The 20496-nt window shown below is 38.3% G+C and overlaps 1 protein-coding gene and 1 pseudogene across 1 annotated transcript in view; both read left to right on the top strand.

Annotated features, from left to right (window-relative positions):
* Positions 1-6307, top strand: part of LOC117548844 (myosin heavy chain, fast skeletal muscle) — a 40270-nt gene extending 33963 nt beyond the window's left edge. Inside the window, exons 23-43 of the mRNA XM_034220339.1 lie at positions 89-225; positions 360-615; positions 855-1097; positions 1203-1379; positions 1485-1630; positions 1741-1831; positions 1921-2310; positions 2391-2517; positions 2599-2717; positions 2851-3047; positions 3151-3334; positions 3431-3596; positions 3701-3825; positions 3917-4225; positions 4304-4507; positions 4601-4726; positions 4838-5008; positions 5138-5242; positions 5336-5431; positions 5547-5678; positions 6192-6307. Coding sequence (XP_034076230.1) covers positions 89-225; positions 360-615; positions 855-1097; positions 1203-1379; positions 1485-1630; positions 1741-1831; positions 1921-2310; positions 2391-2517; positions 2599-2717; positions 2851-3047; positions 3151-3334; positions 3431-3596; positions 3701-3825; positions 3917-4225; positions 4304-4507; positions 4601-4726; positions 4838-5008; positions 5138-5242; positions 5336-5431; positions 5547-5678; positions 6192-6209 — 3519 coding nt within the window. The 3' untranslated portion in view covers positions 6210-6307. The remainder of the gene's footprint in view (positions 1-88; positions 226-359; positions 616-854; positions 1098-1202; positions 1380-1484; positions 1631-1740; positions 1832-1920; positions 2311-2390; positions 2518-2598; positions 2718-2850; positions 3048-3150; positions 3335-3430; positions 3597-3700; positions 3826-3916; positions 4226-4303; positions 4508-4600; positions 4727-4837; positions 5009-5137; positions 5243-5335; positions 5432-5546; positions 5679-6191) is intronic.
* Positions 6308-10890: 4583 nt separating this feature from the next.
* Positions 10891-13303, top strand: LOC117548605 (annotated as a pseudogene).
* The last annotated feature ends 7193 nt before the right edge of the window (positions 13304-20496 follow it).

Genomic DNA, 20496 nt, shown 5'->3' with positions numbered 1-20496 from the left:
TTTCTATGGACAATATCAATAGCTATGAAGTGCATATGTCCAGTATCCATTTATACAAATGATTGAATTATTTCACTTGATAACCTAGGTGTTCTTCAAAGCCGGTCTGCTGGGTACCCTTGAAGAGTTGAGAGATGATAAACTGGCTAAGCTGGTGACCATGACTCAGGCTCGCATGAGAGGTTTCCTCTCAAGGAGAGAGTTTGTTAAGATGATGGAGAGGAGGTAGAATTATCATACAGTACATATAACTTTAGTGTACATTTTTAAATGTATCGTACATGTATTTTTGGTTGAATTCTAAGCAGTTTTACAGATTTCATTTCAGTAATAATACCTTTTGTATTATCTCTTTTTAGAGAAGCTATTTTTGCTGTCCAGTACAATATCCGTTCTTTCATGAATGTGAAAAATTGGCCATGGCTTAAATTGTACTTCAAGATCAAGCCTCTTCTTCAGAGTGCTGAGACGGAGAAAGAGCTGTTACAGATGAAGGAGAACTATGATAAGATGAAATCAGACTTGGCTACTGCCCTGGCCAAGAAGAAGGAACTGGAGGAGAAAATGGTCTCCCTGTTGCAGGAAAAGAATGACCTGCAACTCCAAGTGGCTTCGGTAAGTAGTAAACAAAAGCAAGTCTTATTGTATCACAAGTAATCCTAAATCATTGAAAACTGTTGCTCACATTTTCAAATTCCGGGTGAGCTAAGTAGAGGCCATATACTTTATTTGCCTTCTTACTATATTGCAAAAGTAGATTAACTAAATGAATAATAAACAAAAATCAATGAATATTAAAATCTCTAAAAAGAAGATAACAAACAGACTCATTGCATGTCCAAACTACAATATAGGAAGGAGACAATCTCTCTGATGCTGAGGAAAGATGTGAAGGGCTCATTAAGAGCAAGATCCAGCTTGAGGCCAAACTCAAAGAGACAACCGAGAAACTGGAAGATGAAGAGGAAATGAATGGTGAGTTGACTGCTAAGAAGAGGAAGCTGGAGGATGAATGCTCAGAGCTGAAGAAAGATATTGATGACTTGGAGCTCACCTTGGCTAAAGTGGAGAAGGAGAAACATGCCACAGAAAATAAGGTTTCTATCACTTTAAATATACACTGATACAAAATGATAAAAACCTTTGCACAGAATAACATGTATAGAATGCTAAGTTACTTTAAAAGTGTACCCTTCTTTTAGGTGAAAAACCTGACAGAGGAGATGGCATCTCAAGATGAATCCATTGCCAAGTTAACCAAGGAGAAGAAAGCCCTCCAAGAGGCGCACCAGCAAACACTTGATGATCTCCAGTCAGAGGAAGACAAAGTCAACACTCTGACCAAAGCCAAGACAAAGCTGGAACAGCAAGTGGACGATGTAAGAAAACAATTGTTATGACTTTGTGTTTTTTGTTCTTATATTGACTTCTTGGTGTTGATGATTGGTCTGTTAAATGCCTTATCAATACCTGTCTTCTGATAGCTTGAGGGATCATTGGAGCAAGAGAAAAAGCTCCGCATGGACCTTGAGAGAGCCAAGAGGAAGCTTGAGGGGGATCTGAAACTGACCCAGGAATCCGTAATGGATCTGGAGAATGACAAGCAGCAATCTGATGAGAGAATCAAGAAGTATTTGTTTGTTTGTTACTTTTAAACCTCATATTTTTCTATTGCCACAGTGCAACCTTTTTTTTCTTTCAACAAAAGGTATAGTAAATATTTGCATTCCCACTCTTCAGGAAGGACTTTGAGAATAGCCAGCTCCTCAGCAAGATTGAAGACGAACAGACACTTGGTGCTCAGCTTCAGAAGAAGGTCAAGGAACTCCAGGTAATGTATTTCACAAGATATATTTAATAAGTGATTTGGAAACAACAAAGGTTAACAAACCTTCTGGTCATTACCATTATTAAATCTAGGCTCGTATTGAGGAGCTGGAGGAGGAGATTGAGGCTGAGAGGGCTGCTCGGGCTAAGGTGGAGAAGCAAAGGGCGGACCTCTCCAGGGAGCTTGAGGAGATCAGTGAGAGGCTGGAGGAAGCTGGTGGAGCAACATCCGCTCAGATTGAGATGAACAAGAAGCGCGAAGCTGAGCTTCAGAAGCTGCGTCGGGATCTTGAAGAGTCAACCCTGCAGCATGAAGCTACTGCAGCAGCTCTCCGCAAGAAACAGGCTGACAGTGTTGCAGAGCTGGGAGAGCAGATCGACAATCTCCAGCGCGTCAAGCAGAAGCTGGAGAAGGAGAAGAGCGAGTTCAAGATGGAGATTGATGATCTCTCCAGCAACATGGAGTCTGTTGCCAAAGCAAAGGTGAGTGGTTTGTTTTTGCAAGGGGTGTGCTTTTTCTTATGGTTTTAAAGAAATATTCAACATACTTTTTCTGTTTGTAGGGCAATTTGGAAAAAATGTGCAGAACTCTTGAAGATCAGTTGAGTGAGCTCAAAACCAAAAATGATGAGAATGTTCGCAAACTGAATGACATCAGTGGACAGAAGACCAGACTGCAGACAGAGAATGGTAAGCCATATGAGAGAGAAACTAAATGGAAACCAGTAGTAATTACTTTGATAAATGACAGGTTTACATGTTGTCCATCAGGTGAATATTCCCGCCAGCTTGAGGAGAAAGAAGCTCTTGTTTCCCAGCTCACCAGAGGCAAACAGGCCTTCACTCAGCAGATCGAGGAGTTTAAGAGGCACATTGAGGAAGAAGTGAAGGTATGATAAGTTTATCTTGAATCAAGTCTTCCTTTTTGAATAGTAGTCATTAAAAATAATAATTAATGCTTAATATGTATGTACATCTTTGCCTGCTTCATAGGTAAGTAACACATATTTTATTGTTCATCAGGCCAAGAACGCCCTGGCCCATGCTGTTCAGGCAGCCCGTCATGACTGTGATCTGCTCAGAGAGCAGTTTGAGGAGGAGCAGGAGGCCAAGGCTGAGCTGCAGAGAGGGATGTCCAAGGCCAACAGTGAGGTAGCTCAGTGGAGAGCCAAATATGAGACTGATGCTATCCAGCGCACTGAGGAGCTGGAGGAGGCCAAGTATATAAACCAAGTTATACTGTTCCATTAGTCAACACATCTGAATACATTGTAGTGTCTGTATGTATGCAAGACAAAACGAATCCTTCCTTGCTACCTACAGGAAAAAGCTTGCCCAGCGTCTGCAGGAGGCTGAGGAATCAACTGAGGCTGTGAACTCTAAGTGTGCCTCTCTGGAGAAGACCAAGCAAAGGCTGCAGGCCGAAGTGGAAGACCTCATGATTGATGTAGAGAGAGCTAACGGTCTAGCTGCCAACCTTGACAAGAAGCAGAGGAACTTTGATAAGGTAAGTGGTAAAACTGATAATCAAACCCAGTGTCGTCACAAGATACACATACATATATTCAACCAACTGATTTTTAATTATCCTATAAAAATCTAGGTCCTGGCAGAATGGAAGCAGAAGTATGAAGAGGCCCAGGCAGAGCTGGAAGGATCCCAGAAGGAGGCTCGTTCTCTCAGCACTGAACTGTTCAAGATGAAGAACTCTTATGAGGAAACTCTGGATCACTTGGAGACCCTAAAGAGAGAAAACAAGAACCTGCAACGTAAATTAATCTCACTAAATAAAAAGTAACTCGTAACATACAGGTGTATGTTATGAACCTGTGTGGAGTTAAATCCTTATACGTCTACTTTCATTGTTCTATAGAGGAGATCACAGACATGACTGAACAGATTGGTGAGACTGGGAAGTGTATCCATGAGCTGGAGAAATCCAAGAAGTCTGTGGAGGTTCAGAAGTCTGAGATTCAGATGGCACTGGAAGAAGCTGAGGTAATATTTGAAAATACAATATCAGACCACTCACATGATAGCATATCTAAGAGCAAATTCTATACATCACCATGCATCATTTTATTTAAAGGGTACACTGGAGCATGAAGAGTCCAAGATTCTTCGTGTTCAACTTGAGCTCAACCAGGTCAAAGGTGAGGTTGACAGGAAGCTGTCAGAGAAGGATGAGGAGATGGAGCAGATCAAGAGGAACAGCCAGAGGGTGATCGACTCCATGCAGACCAATCTCGATGCTGAGGTCAGAAGTAGGAATGATGCCCTTAGAATTAAGAAGAAGATGGAGGGAGATCTTAATGAGATGGAGGTTCAGCTGAGTCATGCCAACAGGCAGGCTGCTGAGGCCCAGAAACAACTGAGGAATGTCCAGGGACAGCTCAAGGTGAGATCTGTTTGATTGCTAAATGAAAAAAACATGTTTAAAAGTAAAGAAAGTGAGTCTTTATTTGAATATTTTCAGGATGCCATACTGCACCTTGATGATGCTATCAGAGGACAGGAAGAAATGAAGGAACAGGTTGGCATGGTGGAGCGCAGAAATGGCCTGATGGTGGCTGAGATTGAGGAGCTGAGAGCCGCTCTGGAGCAGACAGAGAGAGCACGCAAAATAGCTGAGCAGGAGTTGGTTGATGCCAGTGAGCGTGTTGGATTGCTTCATTCTCAGGTGCATTTTTTATGTATTAATTCCAAAGAAACTAGTTTTATGAATACATTAATAATATCATATTAAACATGGGTTTATTTTCTATAAATTCAGAACACCAGTCTTATGAACACCAAGAAGAAGCTGGAGACTGACTTTGTCCAGGTCCAGGGTGAAGTTGATGATGCTATCCAGGAAGCAAGAAATGCTGAGGAGAAAGCCAAAAAGGCAATCACTGATGTGAGTCTATGTTATGAATCTTCTTTTTTTATGTATAATGCAACTTTGAAACATTTGACCATTGATGTCAATACGTTTTACATTGTAATTCCAAACTGAAAATCATTTCAGGCGGCCATGATGTGTGAGGAGCTGAAGAAGGAGCAAGATACCAGTGCTCACCTTGAGAGGATGAAGAAGAACCTGGAGGTCACAGTCAAGGACCTGCAGCACCGCTTGGATGAGGCTGAGAACCTCGCCATGAAGGGTGGCAAGAAACAGCTCCAGAAACTGGAGTCCAGGGTACGAACTGTACATAAATGCTCAAAATATAAGAGGTTTAGCCTGTACAATGTACGTTTAGGGCAAAGAAGAAATGTAACCTTTCTCTGTACTAGTATTTTTGATACACTATATATCATCACATGACAGGTGCGTGAGCTTGAAACTGAAGTTGAAGCTGAACAGAGACGTGGTGCTGATGCTGTGAAAGGTGTCCGCAAATATGAGAGGAGAGTGAAGGAGCTTACCTACCAGGTAATTTAATATTCAACAAAAAACTATCATGAGTTCCTTATTGTTTGCATTCAGACACTATACTTCATTAATACCAATTGTTTATTTGTGTAGACTGAGGAGGATAAGAAGAATGTGTTCAGACTTCAGGATCTGGTGGACAAGCTGCAGCTCAAAGTCAAGGCTTACAAGAGACAGGCTGAGGACGCTGTGAGTCAAATATTTTGTGATCTTACGTAGCACAAATCCATAAGGACACAAACAAGCCGAACTAATATGATGAAGTATTCATAAATGACATACTGTACATTTAAACCCTTCACAGGAGGAGCAGGCCAACACCCACATGACCAGGCACAGGAAGGTGCAGAATGAGATGGAGGAAGCTCAGGAGCGTGCTGACATCGCTGAGTCCCAGGTCAACAAGCTCAGAGTCAAGAGCCGTGATGTTGGGAAGGTAACTGTAACAGTCTTTGCTCACACGCAAGGAGAAGGGAGTTGTGCAAGAACAAAGCAGGTTTAATCTCAAATACAACCATTTAGAACTACACCAGCAAAATGAAGCACATTTAAATACTTCAGCTTCACCAAAAAGTGCCACTCCATGGCCAAGAGACCAGGCTGCCATCAAGATCTTATTGTCTTACTGAAAACCTAATTCTTGTTCAGCTTTCTAATCTCTGGCTGATTCACTGATGTCTTTCCACCAGCAGCAGGCGCCCTAACCTAACCCTACTGCTAGAGTAACCAATAGGATACAACAATTTGTAAAATGAGAGGGCACTTGTGTTTAATAGGGTGGTTTAGGTCAAATGTATATGTATATACTGTATACCATCATTTATTTATTTTCACAAGTGATGTAGCGATTGTATATGGTAAATTGTACATTTAAAATAAAATGTAGATAAAAAGATAGCTTACATTTGAAAATGTGTTTAATTATTGTTTTTTCTTTCTTTTTTTCCAGTCTGACACTGCTGAATAGGAAGAAACATCCTTCTGAAGACTTATGACATAATTCATAAAATATGAACTAGCTGTTGAATTGTCTTCTTGTTATATCAATAAAATGCATCCTGAATGTATGAGTGAAAGCAACCTTCTTTGCCCCTAGGGGAATTTACTTTGCACAAATAATAATAAATAAAGTATAAAGTATATCAAAGAACATTAAAGAATATCAAAAGAACATCAACAACCGTGAAAAACATCAGAAACCATCATTAAAAAAACAACTTATTGTAATGTCAAGAAACATAGAAAGATATATTTTGTTAAAAAGAAGAAACGTTGTAGAACCTTTTCAAACCAAGCATTTCGGTTAGCATTTCATGTCTGTTTGCTATCAATACCCAGCAGGCCATCAATGGGTGTGTTGATTAAAGGGGACAGTAGAGGAAATGTAATAAAATAAATCTGAGAAATTAACCAATCATTTCGAAAATTCTATCTCTTTAAACCTGTGGGCTTAATAAGACAACTGTGTCCTATAAATATATATGATTCTCTTCATGCCAAATATGAATCACTGCTCCCTCCTTAGCTGGATTTATTTTTGACCATGATAAAATCGTGTGATTACAACTAATAAGTCTGTGCAAAACATGAAAATTAATAATACACCTTGAGGGGAAATTTAATTATGTTTCAGTGAGTCAGTTAGTCATTCAGTATAAACTCAAAAACTGCCTTGTTCTTAACTCCTCGCAGACATTTGTTTTGTTTTTGTGTGCGGAAAATATTTCTATTATTTAAATAACGGTGTTTGCAATCCTTGTTCAGACTATTGCCAGGAGATATATAAGACTTGCAAGGGCCTGCATTTTATTTCCGATATCTGAGATTTGCATGTCCTGTAACTATACACCAGTGACATTTCAAGGCTTCTCCAAATTAAAATCCAATCACCGGGTGTGATTTGAAATGAAGACACAGCTGCCAACCTTCAGGTTGGGTAATATTGTATCTGTTGTGTAATGTCTTTATTTAAGCTTTGTAAAACTATAAATGTTGTCAAGCAATTCTGACAAAATCAAATGGTTCACATGAGGATGCAGCTCGTGTATAAAAACAGCAGCTCTGGACAATTGACATTTGAGTGACATTTCCTATAGCAATCTTTATTCATTTAAACTGTGTTCAGTTTATGTACTGTCGTTAATAAGCTGCTTCAATGTTTCATTTTTCATTTACATTGCTCAACTTATAAGATTTGTATATAAGGATTTGTATGTTCAATTATTTATTGTATTTAAATTGGTACAATAAACTATCGTGCTAAATCCTATAAACCTTGGAATAGCGTGGCAGAATATTTACAATGTGTCGCCAAATCACCGGTGATGAATCAGGTTCAGGAGAGATGGTAAACATCAAAAGCGTGATCAAATTAAACAATTGCAAGTTACATTGACTGTTAATTAATCACGAATCTGCCTCGAGGACCTCTGCAGCCAGGTGGAGGCCTGTAGTAATGCCAAGACTGTGAGAAATTACAATTTCACTTGTTTTGGGACTAGTCACAACAAGGAATAATTCTGAGAGTTTTATCATTGTCTAAAATTGCTTTTTTTTAAAAAGGATCTGGCTGTCTAGGGTACATTTGGTAGGTTCAACATTTGGCTGCTGATTCAGATACATTTAAGTGCCAACTATGTTTACATGGGGGGGGGGCTAAAGTACTTTATTTTACAATAAATAAAGTTTAAAGAGGGCCACGTAACTTTATTTTCATCAGGAGTATTACGTTCATATTTAGGTTGCTACTGCATATCCTATTTCTCATTAATACAAAGTTCAATTAGGGCATGTTGAACCACTTGTAGGAGCATAATTCTCCAGTAGGACTCAGATGAGGGTGTTGCACTTTTCCTTGTACATGTGATGTTTCGGTGTTGTTGTTTTTTGTTTTGTTTCTTTCCGTTAACTATCAAGTGGGCACTAAGTATTGTTTGTAGTAAGTTTCTGTGTTTCTCTTATTATCCTACGACACTGTTATGTTTGGCTGTGAATAAGAAATATGAAGGACAGACCATCTATTTCTATTTATTTTGTGTTTTTTTAGCAGGTCATATAAGATTATTTTCAGTTAATGGTGTTTACAGAGACATGTTTTGTAAACAATTATTATGCATTAAGTTGTGCATACCATGAACGGAACAAATTAAAATTAAATGAACTAAACGAAAATGTTTTTTTTTCAAATCCTCACCAAAAAAAATGTATGTGGCCCTAATCCTCTTCCGTACAATACAGTCTATAAACACCCTTCAATAATTTCATGTTTCTTGTTTTATTTTCCAGAGTGAGTCTGTTTAATAAGAGACCATATCCGAATGGAACTGTTCGACAGAAAAAAAACAACTGTGGAATAATTCTGATTACACTCACTAATCCTGTTCTCATGAGACCAGTGTAACCCTAAACAATGTACAGGAGGAGCAAGTCAACACTAACATGTCAAGGCTGAGGAATGTTCAGGATGAGCAGGTGGAAAATCATAAGCACATCCCAGGTAAACAAGTCGAGAGACATGATGCTGGAAAGGTCTCTTTTCATTGTGTTGATTGAGAATGTTAACATTACTGTTGTACATGTATTGTTTATAAAGCATTGAATGGTTTTGGCCCAAAATACATTTCTGATCTTCTGCTAAATGATGAACCATCCAGAACTCTCAGGTCTTCTGGGACTGGTCTGCTTTCTCTCACCAGAGTCAGAACTAAACATGGAGAAGCAGTGTTCAGTTATTATTCTCCAAATATCTGGAACAAACTCCCAGAAACCTGCAGGTCCGCTGCAACTCTGACTACTTTTAAATCCAGGCTGAAGACTTTTCTTTTTGCCGCTGCTTTTAATTGAACTTGAACTGCACTGTAACTTTTATTCATGTATTTTTTCTTTTAATGTTTCTTTTATTATTTTTTCTTTTTAAAGACTGTTTTTAAATGCCTGACCTACTTTTAAATGCCATTTTCTTAATGTCATTTTTGTAAAGCACTTGAATTGCCTTGTGTTTAAATGTGCTATATAAATAAACTTGCTTTGCCTTGCATTGCATCAATACTTAAGATGAATGATATATTTAGGTGATAGACCAATACTATATTATGACTTAACAGACCTTTTTTTCTCAGGATTCCCAACTGCACCTTGTTGATGTTTCAGAGGACACAAAGACATGAGAGAGCAGGTTGCCATGGTGAAGGACAGAAAGGACCTGATGCTGGCTGAGATTGAAATTCTCCATTTCAATCTTTCCAAAAAAAAAGAAGTTTATATGGAAAAAAATTAAAATACATCCCAAACACTATGACGGCACTACCTTCCTTTGGAAAAGTAGCTCTCTTGTTAATTGTTCCAGTTGTAATTAATAATTGAGCTATTGATTTGAGTGTTTTACCTGAGAAGATTCATGTTCTATGTTGAGCTTTAAAAATGTTTTTCAGTTGTTTTTTTATCTGGAGTGCCCAGTTAACTTTTGGTTTAGTTTGACTTTATTGACACGTGGGCTACAGTGCATAATTAATACAAGTTCTCAAATAAATACACATGAGTTAACCAGAGAACATTCATTCATTCCACTTAAAATTAGAAATGAGCAAGTTTTAGCTAACTATCTAACCTAAACTTGAAGGCTAATTAGCTAACGTTAGTTCAGGTGTAACTTAGCTGTCTAGCAAAAGGCTAACGCTAGGTTAACAGCTATGGTTAACAGCAGATATCTGCAATAATACCTGAATCATGCCATCACAATATAACAAAACAAAACAAAAAAATAGTTACATTTGATGTGATTTTCCATACCGACTTCTATAACTCCATAAGCCACAAACCATGGCAATTGGCAACAACAAGTCAGCCATGTGCATCACGTTTTTGTGTCCCCTGGAAACAGTGTATTGAACTACGTTTTTTGCTTCTTTATCTGTTGTGTCCATTGGATCTTTTTCTTAATTTGCACTGGTTATCCTATCCTATATCTATGATTGTTTTTGTTTTTTGTATTAGTATTTTCTAGAAGGCTACTACTAATAGCCTACTGTATAAGTGATAGGTGTAAGAGAATATTTTAATCTGATCTGTTTATAGAGCTTCTTATAGTTTTTTAGAATCTGTGATACTGCAAACATCTGCTTGTAGTCACTCAAGGACTCCTCTGTAAGTTGAGGTCACAGGTCAAACGCTTCTCCTATATCCGTGGGGGAGGGTTGAGACCTAGCTGCATCTCTTTGAGACAAGGAGATTATTGTCTCGCATTTAATAGCTAATTAGGTATACGCGGGTTTCTGTGAGCCCGCCTTTCCTCATGTTGATGCGTGTTGGGTCTATTCTGGGGCAGAGATTATCTTGGTGGAGCACAGGACAGTGTGAAACTAAGATGATCTCCCGGCCGTATGTAATTAATGTACTGTGATCAATAAAACTCTCAGTGCTTTGGCTAACGACGGTTCCAGACTCCTTCATTCTACCTCAACATTGCAACAACAGAAGTTTACCTTCACAATAGGAGTATGTTAATAGCTATGTTTTATTTCTGTTTTTAGGCATCTTTATCTAATTTCTGTTGATTCCATCTTATCTTATCTTGAACTTTCATACTGTACAGACAGAAGCAGCCTGTAAATTAAGCCTACACAAATCATTTAAAGGATAGAAACTGAAACCAAGTGGATGATTCAATGCAGGTAGCAAGACATGTTGAGGAGAAAGCCAAAAAGGCAATCACTGACGTGAGTCTACATCCCTGATTCACCTATGTTATGGGTTTGGTCTATCATGCACTGTAATTGTTGAGTATTTACAGACCATTTACCTTGCAGCTGTTCTTTTTCTATCTTAATGTTATTAATGTGTGTTTCTTAAAAGTTAGTTCACGAATCCTATGTTTGCCTTTTATCTGCTCCTTTGCTGTAACATTGTACATTTCACTGCTGTGGGACGATTAAAGGATTTCTGGTTCTGATTTTGATTTCAGGCGGCCGTGATGGCTGAGGAGCTGAAGAAGGAGCAGGAGACAAGTGCTCACCTTGAGAGGACGAAGAAGAACCTGGAGGTCACAGTCAAGGACCTGCAGCACCGCCTGGATGAGGCTGAGAACCTCGCAAATGAAGGGTGGCAAGAAACAGCTCCAGAAACCGGAGTCCAGGGTACGAACTGTACATAAATGCTCAGAAATTAGTTGAATAATGAAAAACAAGTTGTGAATGTATCACTTAAACGTTGTCCTCCTTTTACTGAAGTCAAATTCTTGTACAAAACTTAATTAAATTAATTATTATTTATGTCATCACATTACAGGTCCGGGAGCTTGAAAGTGAAATTGAAGCCGAACAGAGACGTGGAACTGATGCTGTTAAAGGTGTCCGTAAATATGAGAGGAGAGTGAAGGAGCTTACCTACCAGGTACATTTAATTTCACAAGAAAAACACAAAACTTACTGCTTGAGTCAACCAAATTACTTTTCGGATTATAACTGTTTAGGTAACACTACAATGCTAGGAAGTTAAATACCTTAGTAATACAAAATCATAAATATTTAACATTGAAAAAGTCCACTCTCCTATTGAATACTTTTACTGATCTTGTGTGTTTTATTATTTAAGTAATATTTTGAAGACATTACTTCTACTTGCAAAAGTAACACTTTTACTAAGTAAAACCTGTTAATACTTGTTCAACCCCTGTTTGATCATCTTTCCAACCTTCATAAGTGACAATTCTTTATCTGTTTAGACTGAGTAGGATAAGAAGAATGTGATCAGGCTTCAGGATCTGGTGGACAAGCTGCAGCTCAAAGTCAAGGCTTACAAGAGATAGTCTGAGGAGGCTGTGAGTATCAATGTGACAAATAATGCAGTGTAATTAGAAATGATATCACAGTCAATAATTTAATTAACACAACTCAAAAACCCTTCAGAGGAGGAGCAGGCCAACACCCACATGTCCAGGTTGAGAAAGGTTCAGCATGAGTTGGAGGAAGCTCAGGAGCGTGCTGATATCGCTGAGTCCCAGGTCAACAAGCTCAGAGTGAAGAGCGGGGATTCTGGGAAGGTCTCTTTTTCATTTTCTTTATGTCATTTAATAAACATACATATATTTAATATATATATATTTTTTGCATTCCAGTGTAAACTACACACACATCAGGGTTTCCGTTAGCCGGTAATTACCGGTTTTTAGCTAGTAAAATGTAGGCTATTCAAAACCGGTAAATTCAAAACCTGCCGGTCAAAATGTCTGGTAATAATTAGGGAGGCTCCGATAGATCGGCCGCCGGTCATTATCGGCCGATATTCATTCTTAATAGTTTGATCGGTGCTCTCTATAAAGGCCGATCAGGAGAGCTGGATCTGATCGATATGGACATAAACGCGAGTGAAGTATAACCGGACACGCGAGAGAGATCAGATCAGCTGCTGAGTCAGACCGAGACACGCAGCTCTGCATAATCACCTGAAGCCCCGCCTCTGTTCAGCGAGCTGCAGGAGCTGCATGAGAAACTGACGGGCTGTCAGGAGAGAGAGGGAGGGAGAGGGGAAAAGAGAGGATCCGTTTCTCCCGTGTTATTATTCAAAGTTAATGTAAACTTTTGAATAATGTACGTTATCTACTACAAGTAGTTTGTTTGAATGTAATAATTATGTTGTTTGTTGTTTGTGGAATAATTTATGGGAAAATGAATCTGAATTTTTCGATCTGTTACGATTATAAACTGAAGCAATATAAAAATGAGCCCATTAACTGTGTTTTAAACATCAGCATATCCGGTCATAGTCCGGTAATTACCTGCTAACGGAAACTGCTACACAACTCTTATTATTATTATTGAAATATGACCGGTAAGTTTCAAATTTGTCCGATAAAATAAATTCTGCCCGGACATTTGACCGGCGAGAAAAAATCCTAGTGGATACCCTGACACACATATGTTCAGTAACCAATAACCTCTGCAAATGAAAGGCAAGCCATATGGCTGACAATAATATATAGTCATAACTAGTTTTGTCATTCTGTAAACTGTTTCAGTACTTATTCTCTCTCTCTTTGACTTTCAGGGAAGTGACTCCGCTGAATGAGTTAAGACTCTCAGCTGAAGCATTTGATCCATACAATAGGAGTGTGGGAATGGGAATTTTCTTCTCTCAATCTTCAATAAATGTTAAACCAGTCACAAGTGTTGTTTTCTTTTTACTTCTTGTTTGTCATTTTCAACATGAGATATCCTACTTAGCACAGAAAACTCTTACAGGAAACTGTGTTAAACCCTGTGGTTCAAAACAAAGACCTCACTGACGACTTAGTGCTGATGCTGTTGTAGTTAATTTTACATGATTAAAAACTAGCTTTAGTTATGTAAAATGTCACAAATACATACATTTAAATGTAGGTATATCTGTTTTTATTGAAGTTTTACAGAGCAATGGGTTTAATTCCAAACAACCTAACATCTCTCTCCTATGATAAGCTGCTCAAACAGCATTAAATGTATTAAAAGCATTATCATTGAAAAAACAAAGCAAAAACAACCCACTCACACAACTGTGCTAGAAACAAGTAAACCATGTAAAGGATGTTTATGGAACATTGAACCAGCAAACAAAAAAAACAAAAAAAAATGGCTAGACAAATAAACTGTCCTTAAAAAATAAACAAAATAAACTTGTAATAAATGTGTACTAATGTGACTGCTTCTAATAAGTGTGGGAATATTAACACTACAGATTTTATAAACATTGTTCATTTGATTATTTTCCAAACCATTTAACAAATTCCTACACTATATCATTTACAAGGTGGCTGACCTGACTATTTTTTATTGCCACCAACCTTTCTATCTTTCTTGCCACCTCCCTTTCCCTGGTCTGCCTTTTCCCTCCCTTTCGCTGGCTCCCCTTTACATTTCTGTCCTCCTCGAGCCATTCCCTTCTGCAGCTGAGCTGTGTGAACCTTCTCAATCCGAGAGAAGCCGTTTTCATCTGGACTCAAGGGGCTGGCCATGCTCCTCTGTTCATGTGGGTTGGGAGATGAAGGCCTTGAGTGGGCTCTTCTGGGACTTGCATGGCATGAAGAGCAATGCTTGTACTGGACATCTTCTTTAGGGACAAGGTTTAAGTTGAAGGACAGGGATCTGCCAGGCGCTGGGCTCAGAGGGATCACAAGGTTGTCTCCAGGAGCTCCTAGAGTGAGGAAGACCTCTGGGAATGTGCATGGTTGGTCCATATTATTATGTACCTTTACCAGATGAGAGTCAAATAAGCATAGATGAAGGCATGCATCTTTTATTCAGACAATAATCTTAACAATAGGCTAAAAATCTACACAAGCTGTATCTTACCAACTCTGGTGTAAAGCTCATGGACACACTAACTGTCACCTGTAGGGGGAAAAATCATGTCATTCATTGTTTTGTATAAATTGGTACAGGAACTCTTATTTAAATGTATTAGTGGCCAACCACAATAACAGTTCAAATACTTTATAACTTGAAAGCAGCAAGATATCCAAGTATTTAACTAAACTGAAACAATTAACTGATGTAGGATACGGTCATTTATATCATTAAAAGTTTAACTGAAACAAGTTCAATTTCTTTACTTTCCAACGGTTTGGGAATCCATAGGATTGGTAAATGCATGTAAACTATTGACGTCACCTCTGCTTATTACAAATCAAACATATTAATACATTTTTCTTCTCTGTGCAATAACTCCCAATAAAATCAAACACTGCCATAATCAAGGTTAATAATGTACCTGTCCTGGGGAATTTAGCTTCTTGTGATAATCTGTCTCTTGGGTAAATGAAGCAGATTTAGGTAGGGATCCGGGAGAATCGTATTCTGCATGAGCCATTTGATGCGTGGGTCTAGAAAAATCCTTCCTCGATGTTGTTGTACTTTCAGCAACAATGATACGTGGTGAAGTCTAGCAGGAAAAAATAAAACAATAATAATTAAAAGGCAGTTGAGCTGTCAATTATTCTACTATAAGCCCGCTGTGATGTATAAGGTAATAAGGGCCCTTATTGAGCAAATATTTCCATGTCAAATACCTTCTTATATTTTTTCACTTCTCTTAATCACACCTTTTCTTTACAAAAATAAAGATAGTGCAAATACTGTATATTCCATATCAACATTACATTTAGCAATACCTGGAAATAATATGTTTGTGCCTTCAATAATGTAAATGTTGTGTAACTTACTGGTCCATCCTTCGGATTGCTACCATTGTCTTTTCTTCCAGAATTTAGACTTTTCTCTGACAGGGGAGGAAGTGCAACACGCTGATCGTCTAGCCGATAACTCTGACTGGAAGTAATGACTTCAAAGAAGTCACCCGCCTTTGCACCTTTTTATGGAGAGACAGGAGTTATTTCAGAGATATTTCATAGAGCGTAAACACATGCTTGACCTTGCCCTGTGTGTTTTTCCTGACCTGAAGGGAGTCTATTTAAAGCTCTTCCATTGTGTGTGGGAGTGGCATGTGTGCTTCTGCTGGGCTGTAAAGAGCAACGCTGCTCTTCCATTCGCCCACCTTGTGCATGACTCATCATTTTCAAGAACTGTTTCTGTTCAGATGGAGATGCCTCCTAAAAAACATTTAAAGAAAATCAATAAGTAGCAGAACAACTCACAAACATCTTAGACAATAAAGATCGCAACTCAAAATGATTAAAGGAAAAAATCACCCCTTTTTATTTAAAATAATGAGTCTGAATATTCAGAATTTATATCATATTAAAGGTCCCCTATTTTACTGTTTTTCATGAATAAATGATAGGTCTCAGATATATACAAAACATGTCTCTGAAGTGTTTGGCTTGAAATACCAAACAGATCATTGTAGCATCAAATAATCCCCTCTGTTTCAGCCCTGTTTCAAAAGTGCTGATTCTCTGTCTGTTACTTTAGATGAAAATAAGGAGCCACTCCCCACGCCCCTCTGAGAGAGATTTGGTTAAAAAGAACACAATGGTGCTCTAGGAGAAGATTCAGGTGAGAAGGGGGGGGGGGTTACCTTGGTTGGTTATTGGCTAATGGTTACACAACCCCAAAAATCGTTATGACATCATAAAGTGGCCGAAATCTGATCAGCTCATTTTTATCAGGTTTTTATATAAATGGATCAGGACAAAAAGTGAGCAAATCTTTTTTCTTAAGACTTTCAGAATCTCTTTACACAGAGAGGGGACATGTGTTCATGTATAAAAGACATGAAAACGTGGATTTTGCATACTAGGTGACCTTTAATGTTTTGCTAAATATCCATATTTGATAGTAGCAGAGTGTAAGGGCAAAGCTTTCAGCACTGTAATGGGCAACATGATGTCTCACCTTCTGATGTTCGAAACGGCTGAAGGACAAAGACCTTTTGAGAGTCAAATCAGATGTGCTTGAACTGGGATTATTTATTTTTTGAGTAGATGGGGTTCCGATATTTAGGAAGGGTGCAGAACATCTCTGTCCATCCATCCTTGAGCCCTGTGGGAGGAATATAGGATTCATCATGATAATGTTTGAGCACAACACTTGGAAGCGCTGTTGAACATATTCTACATGTGCAAAAAAACGTGTCAAGACTTTGTAGAACAACATTTAAAAAAAATGCCAAAACATTTACACAATGGGCTTTACAACATATTATGTATGGGGCAAACCTGGGCTTTGGAGACCATGTAGCACAAGTGGCTGGCATCCCTCTCTGCAGCAGTTGATGATGAGGTGGTACCTCCATTCTGTATCCCTAAAGAAGGAAGAGATGCTCGCTGGTCATCAAGCCGTCGGCCCTGAGAGTTGGACAGCAGGCTGAAGAGATTTTCCAAATTTGGACCTGGGATTAAAAAACAAGAGATATTAGCTGTACATTCAAATAGGTAAACAAGAGTTTAACATGTAAGAGCAATGAAACTATATCATTATAAAATTAAATGCAAGAATAAAAACAGCAAGACAAACATGTTTGTGCTCAAACCTTTTGGAACAGTGCTCTGACTGGCATTTCTATCGGGTGTGGACTTGGGAGTAGCATTTAAGACACATCGCTGTTCATCCATTCGCCCACGTTGGGAATTACCCATCAAGGAACAAAGATAGTTCTGTTCACTTGGAGTCAAGGCCTAGATGGGTGAAAGGTGAACAGAAAGGATGTAAGTCAATAAATAAATAAATCTGGAAAATAAATTAGATGCAAAAACAAATGGTCAACATTGATCTCATTGTTTCAATATAATGTAATTTACTTTTGAAGTTACAAATGATCACACTGACTTGAGCCTGTAGCTGTTTTTGAGATGCTTTTACTTTATTCTTTTGTTGTTCTATTTCTGAGCCGGGGCTGAATGAGGCTGAACGTGTAGGGCCTGAACCAGTCCCCAGTGTGTTCTTATTCGTTGAACACCTGGTCTCCGTGGGCAGGATTTTTGGTAGTGAGCACCTTTGCTCATCCATTCTGGAACCCTGAAAATGCACAAGAGTAAGATTTCTCAGCATTTTGGATCAGGAGGCACACTTATTTGACAACAAAAGGTAGAACAACAGCTTTCTGTAAGAATGTGATTTTAACTTATCTGTGAAAGCCACGCATACAAATTAGATATATCAGCTTTCAACATGCTTTTGAAGCATATTACTGTACATTCAAACATCTCTGTAATGGCTGCTACAATAAATCACATTTCAGTTATTTGTTTTTTCCCCATTAAGGTTTCATATTTGTAACATCTAAAGCAGTGGCGGTCCTAGATCAATTTGACTGGGGGGGCCAGGCTGGGGCCAGTTATTTCATGAGAGGGGCACAATAGAAGTGGGTTAAAAAGACAAAGACAGTATAAAGTAATTGTGTAAAATAAACATAAAATACAGTAATTGGTATTTGTTTTTGTAAAGGTATTTGTTTTAGTAAATGTAAGTTACAGTCCTTTGTTTCAGTATATTTGTTCATTTAGAGTATTTGTTTTAGTAACTTTAAGTGACAATTTAATAAAAAAACATAAACAGTATTTGCTTTTATAAGGTAATGAACAGTTTATTCTCCAGTGTGCATCCGGATCTCTGATTTGATTTAGTTCCAATAAACACTGGCCCCTGTTGGTCCCCCCTAGAACCGCCCCTGATCTAAAGTATGTTAGTATGTTGATCTATTGCTATAAAGAATTTTAAATATTTTTTATTTAAATAAAAAAACTACTTGCCTGAACTTTAGAGACCATGAAACACAAGTAGCTTGAGTCTCCCCCTGCAGTAGATGGGGCCTCTTTGTTTTGTAATCCTGGTAAAGATGGAAGAGACACACGCTGATCGTCGAGTTGTCGGCTTTGAGTGTTGGCCAAGAGGCTTAACAACATTTCAGGATCCGCACCTAGCACGATTAAATGTGAAAATGTTATGCAACTCTATAGACAATCAACTTTGAAAAATGAAAACACAACTTGTCAGATTTGTCGGTAGAAGAAGTTTCCAGAATAAGAATGCATTTCTAGATGTGTTTAAAGAGACTTTATGGATACAGCCAGTTGTTTGACGTACTCGCAGCAGGCTGTTGGACTCTGTGTTTCGGTGTGCATGGTGCACTCTTGCTGGGATCAAAGGAACAGCTTTGGTCGTCCATGCGTCCACGCTGGGCACCGCTGATCATATTGATGAACTTCTGCTGTTCATCAGGTGTTTGTTCCTATTGGACAAAAATGTGAGATTAAGATTTGACCAAATGAGGAACTCACAACATTTAATAATGCAAACCATAGTCAAAAGAGTCATTAGAAGAAACATGCATTCATTTAAGCAACCAGAAAGACAGAACAAACCTTTATAGAAGCGCTGTGTTCACACTGACAGTTAACTTGTAATTGGTTGTCTGGTGTGAACAGAATCTTCCTGTTTAGATTTGGAGTGCTCTCTGTCAAAGATATCTGAGGTGCAGAGCCATGGTGGTTATTATTAATAGGTGCCTGAAAAAAAGGTAATATTTGGAGTAGTTCAGTTTTTGGATCTATTAAAACACATATGCAGGTGTATGTGCCAAGCCCTCTAAACTGGTTGTCTACCTGAAGGTTAAACCCTGGCAATGACATTCCGAGTTCAACAAGGTGTTGTCCCCCAAAGTGTGAGCCTGTTTGGGAGCAGATGTGAAACAATCAACAATCGATCTTCAAATAACATCATGTAAAATGCAGTAGTCTTTGCTGTCCAAACCTGGAGCTGTAGTTTTGACCGGTTCCGTTTTAAGAGGACTCAAGGAGCAACGCTGTTCATCCATTCGTCCACGCTGAGAGTAACTCATTATGTTGTTGATCTGCTCATGTTCTCCGGCTTCCTGCTGAACATCAGCCACTTGAATCTTGAATGTAATATCAGAATATGATCTACAACAACATATTAAGCTTTCAACAGATTCTAAAAAGATTACTTGGAAATATCAGTCAAAAATATAAAGCTAACAAAAAAGCACTGACAGCAAAATGGACACAAACTTCAAAGCACGGGAATGAATGATAGGCGGTAAAGGTCTTACCAGCACATTGTTTGTAGCTTCTGATTTCGAGTCCACTCCAGCAGCTGCCATCATGAACAATCAACCGAATAAGAGAAAGTGTCTACTGAAAACTCAATCAAATGTTTAACAGAACAGCAAGATAGACAAACGTACTTGCTGTAAGTGAAAGAGAACCTATTCAATCCGACTATTGTATGTGCAATGGAAAATGTTTAACATGATGCACCTCCAGATATGTACTGAATAAAGCTTGGTTGCTGCTTTTAAACAGAGTTAAGTCCTAAGTATTAACCCATTGCCATTAAAACCCAAGCCAGTGCTCCGGTTGTGTAATCCCAGATGAAAACATAATCCTCGACATGGAGAGACATGATCTTTTCAACTGTTGGTTTACATATTCCTGCTTCCGATCTAACTCTGTACTTTGAGTTCATATTTTTACTTTGAAGGCCAAACATTGTCGGTATATATAGCAAGAACAATATGCCCATGTTGTGATATTAAGAAAACAGTCGCAACCATCGTTAGATATCAATCTAATCTTGATATATACAATTGTTCTTAAGAAAAGTACATGTCAAAACACTGATTGGTCAAAGCTTAACTCATTTAAAGTCAAAGGGAGGATAAGACGTTTTCAGCCTACATTGATCACATATTACATAAATATTCACACAACAAATTAAAGTATATCATCTTAAAAGTAAGGATATTAAGAGAGCATGTGTACATGTGGTTGAATGAGCTATTAAAGTTAAAAGATCTCCACAATGATT

Source organism: Gymnodraco acuticeps, unplaced genomic scaffold (assembly GCF_902827175.1).
Source record: "Gymnodraco acuticeps unplaced genomic scaffold, fGymAcu1.1, whole genome shotgun sequence".
NCBI lineage: Eukaryota > Metazoa > Chordata > Actinopteri > Perciformes > Bathydraconidae > Gymnodraco > Gymnodraco acuticeps.
The sequence above is the reverse complement of the archived record's forward strand: the minus strand, read 5'-3'. Positions and strand labels throughout refer to the sequence as shown.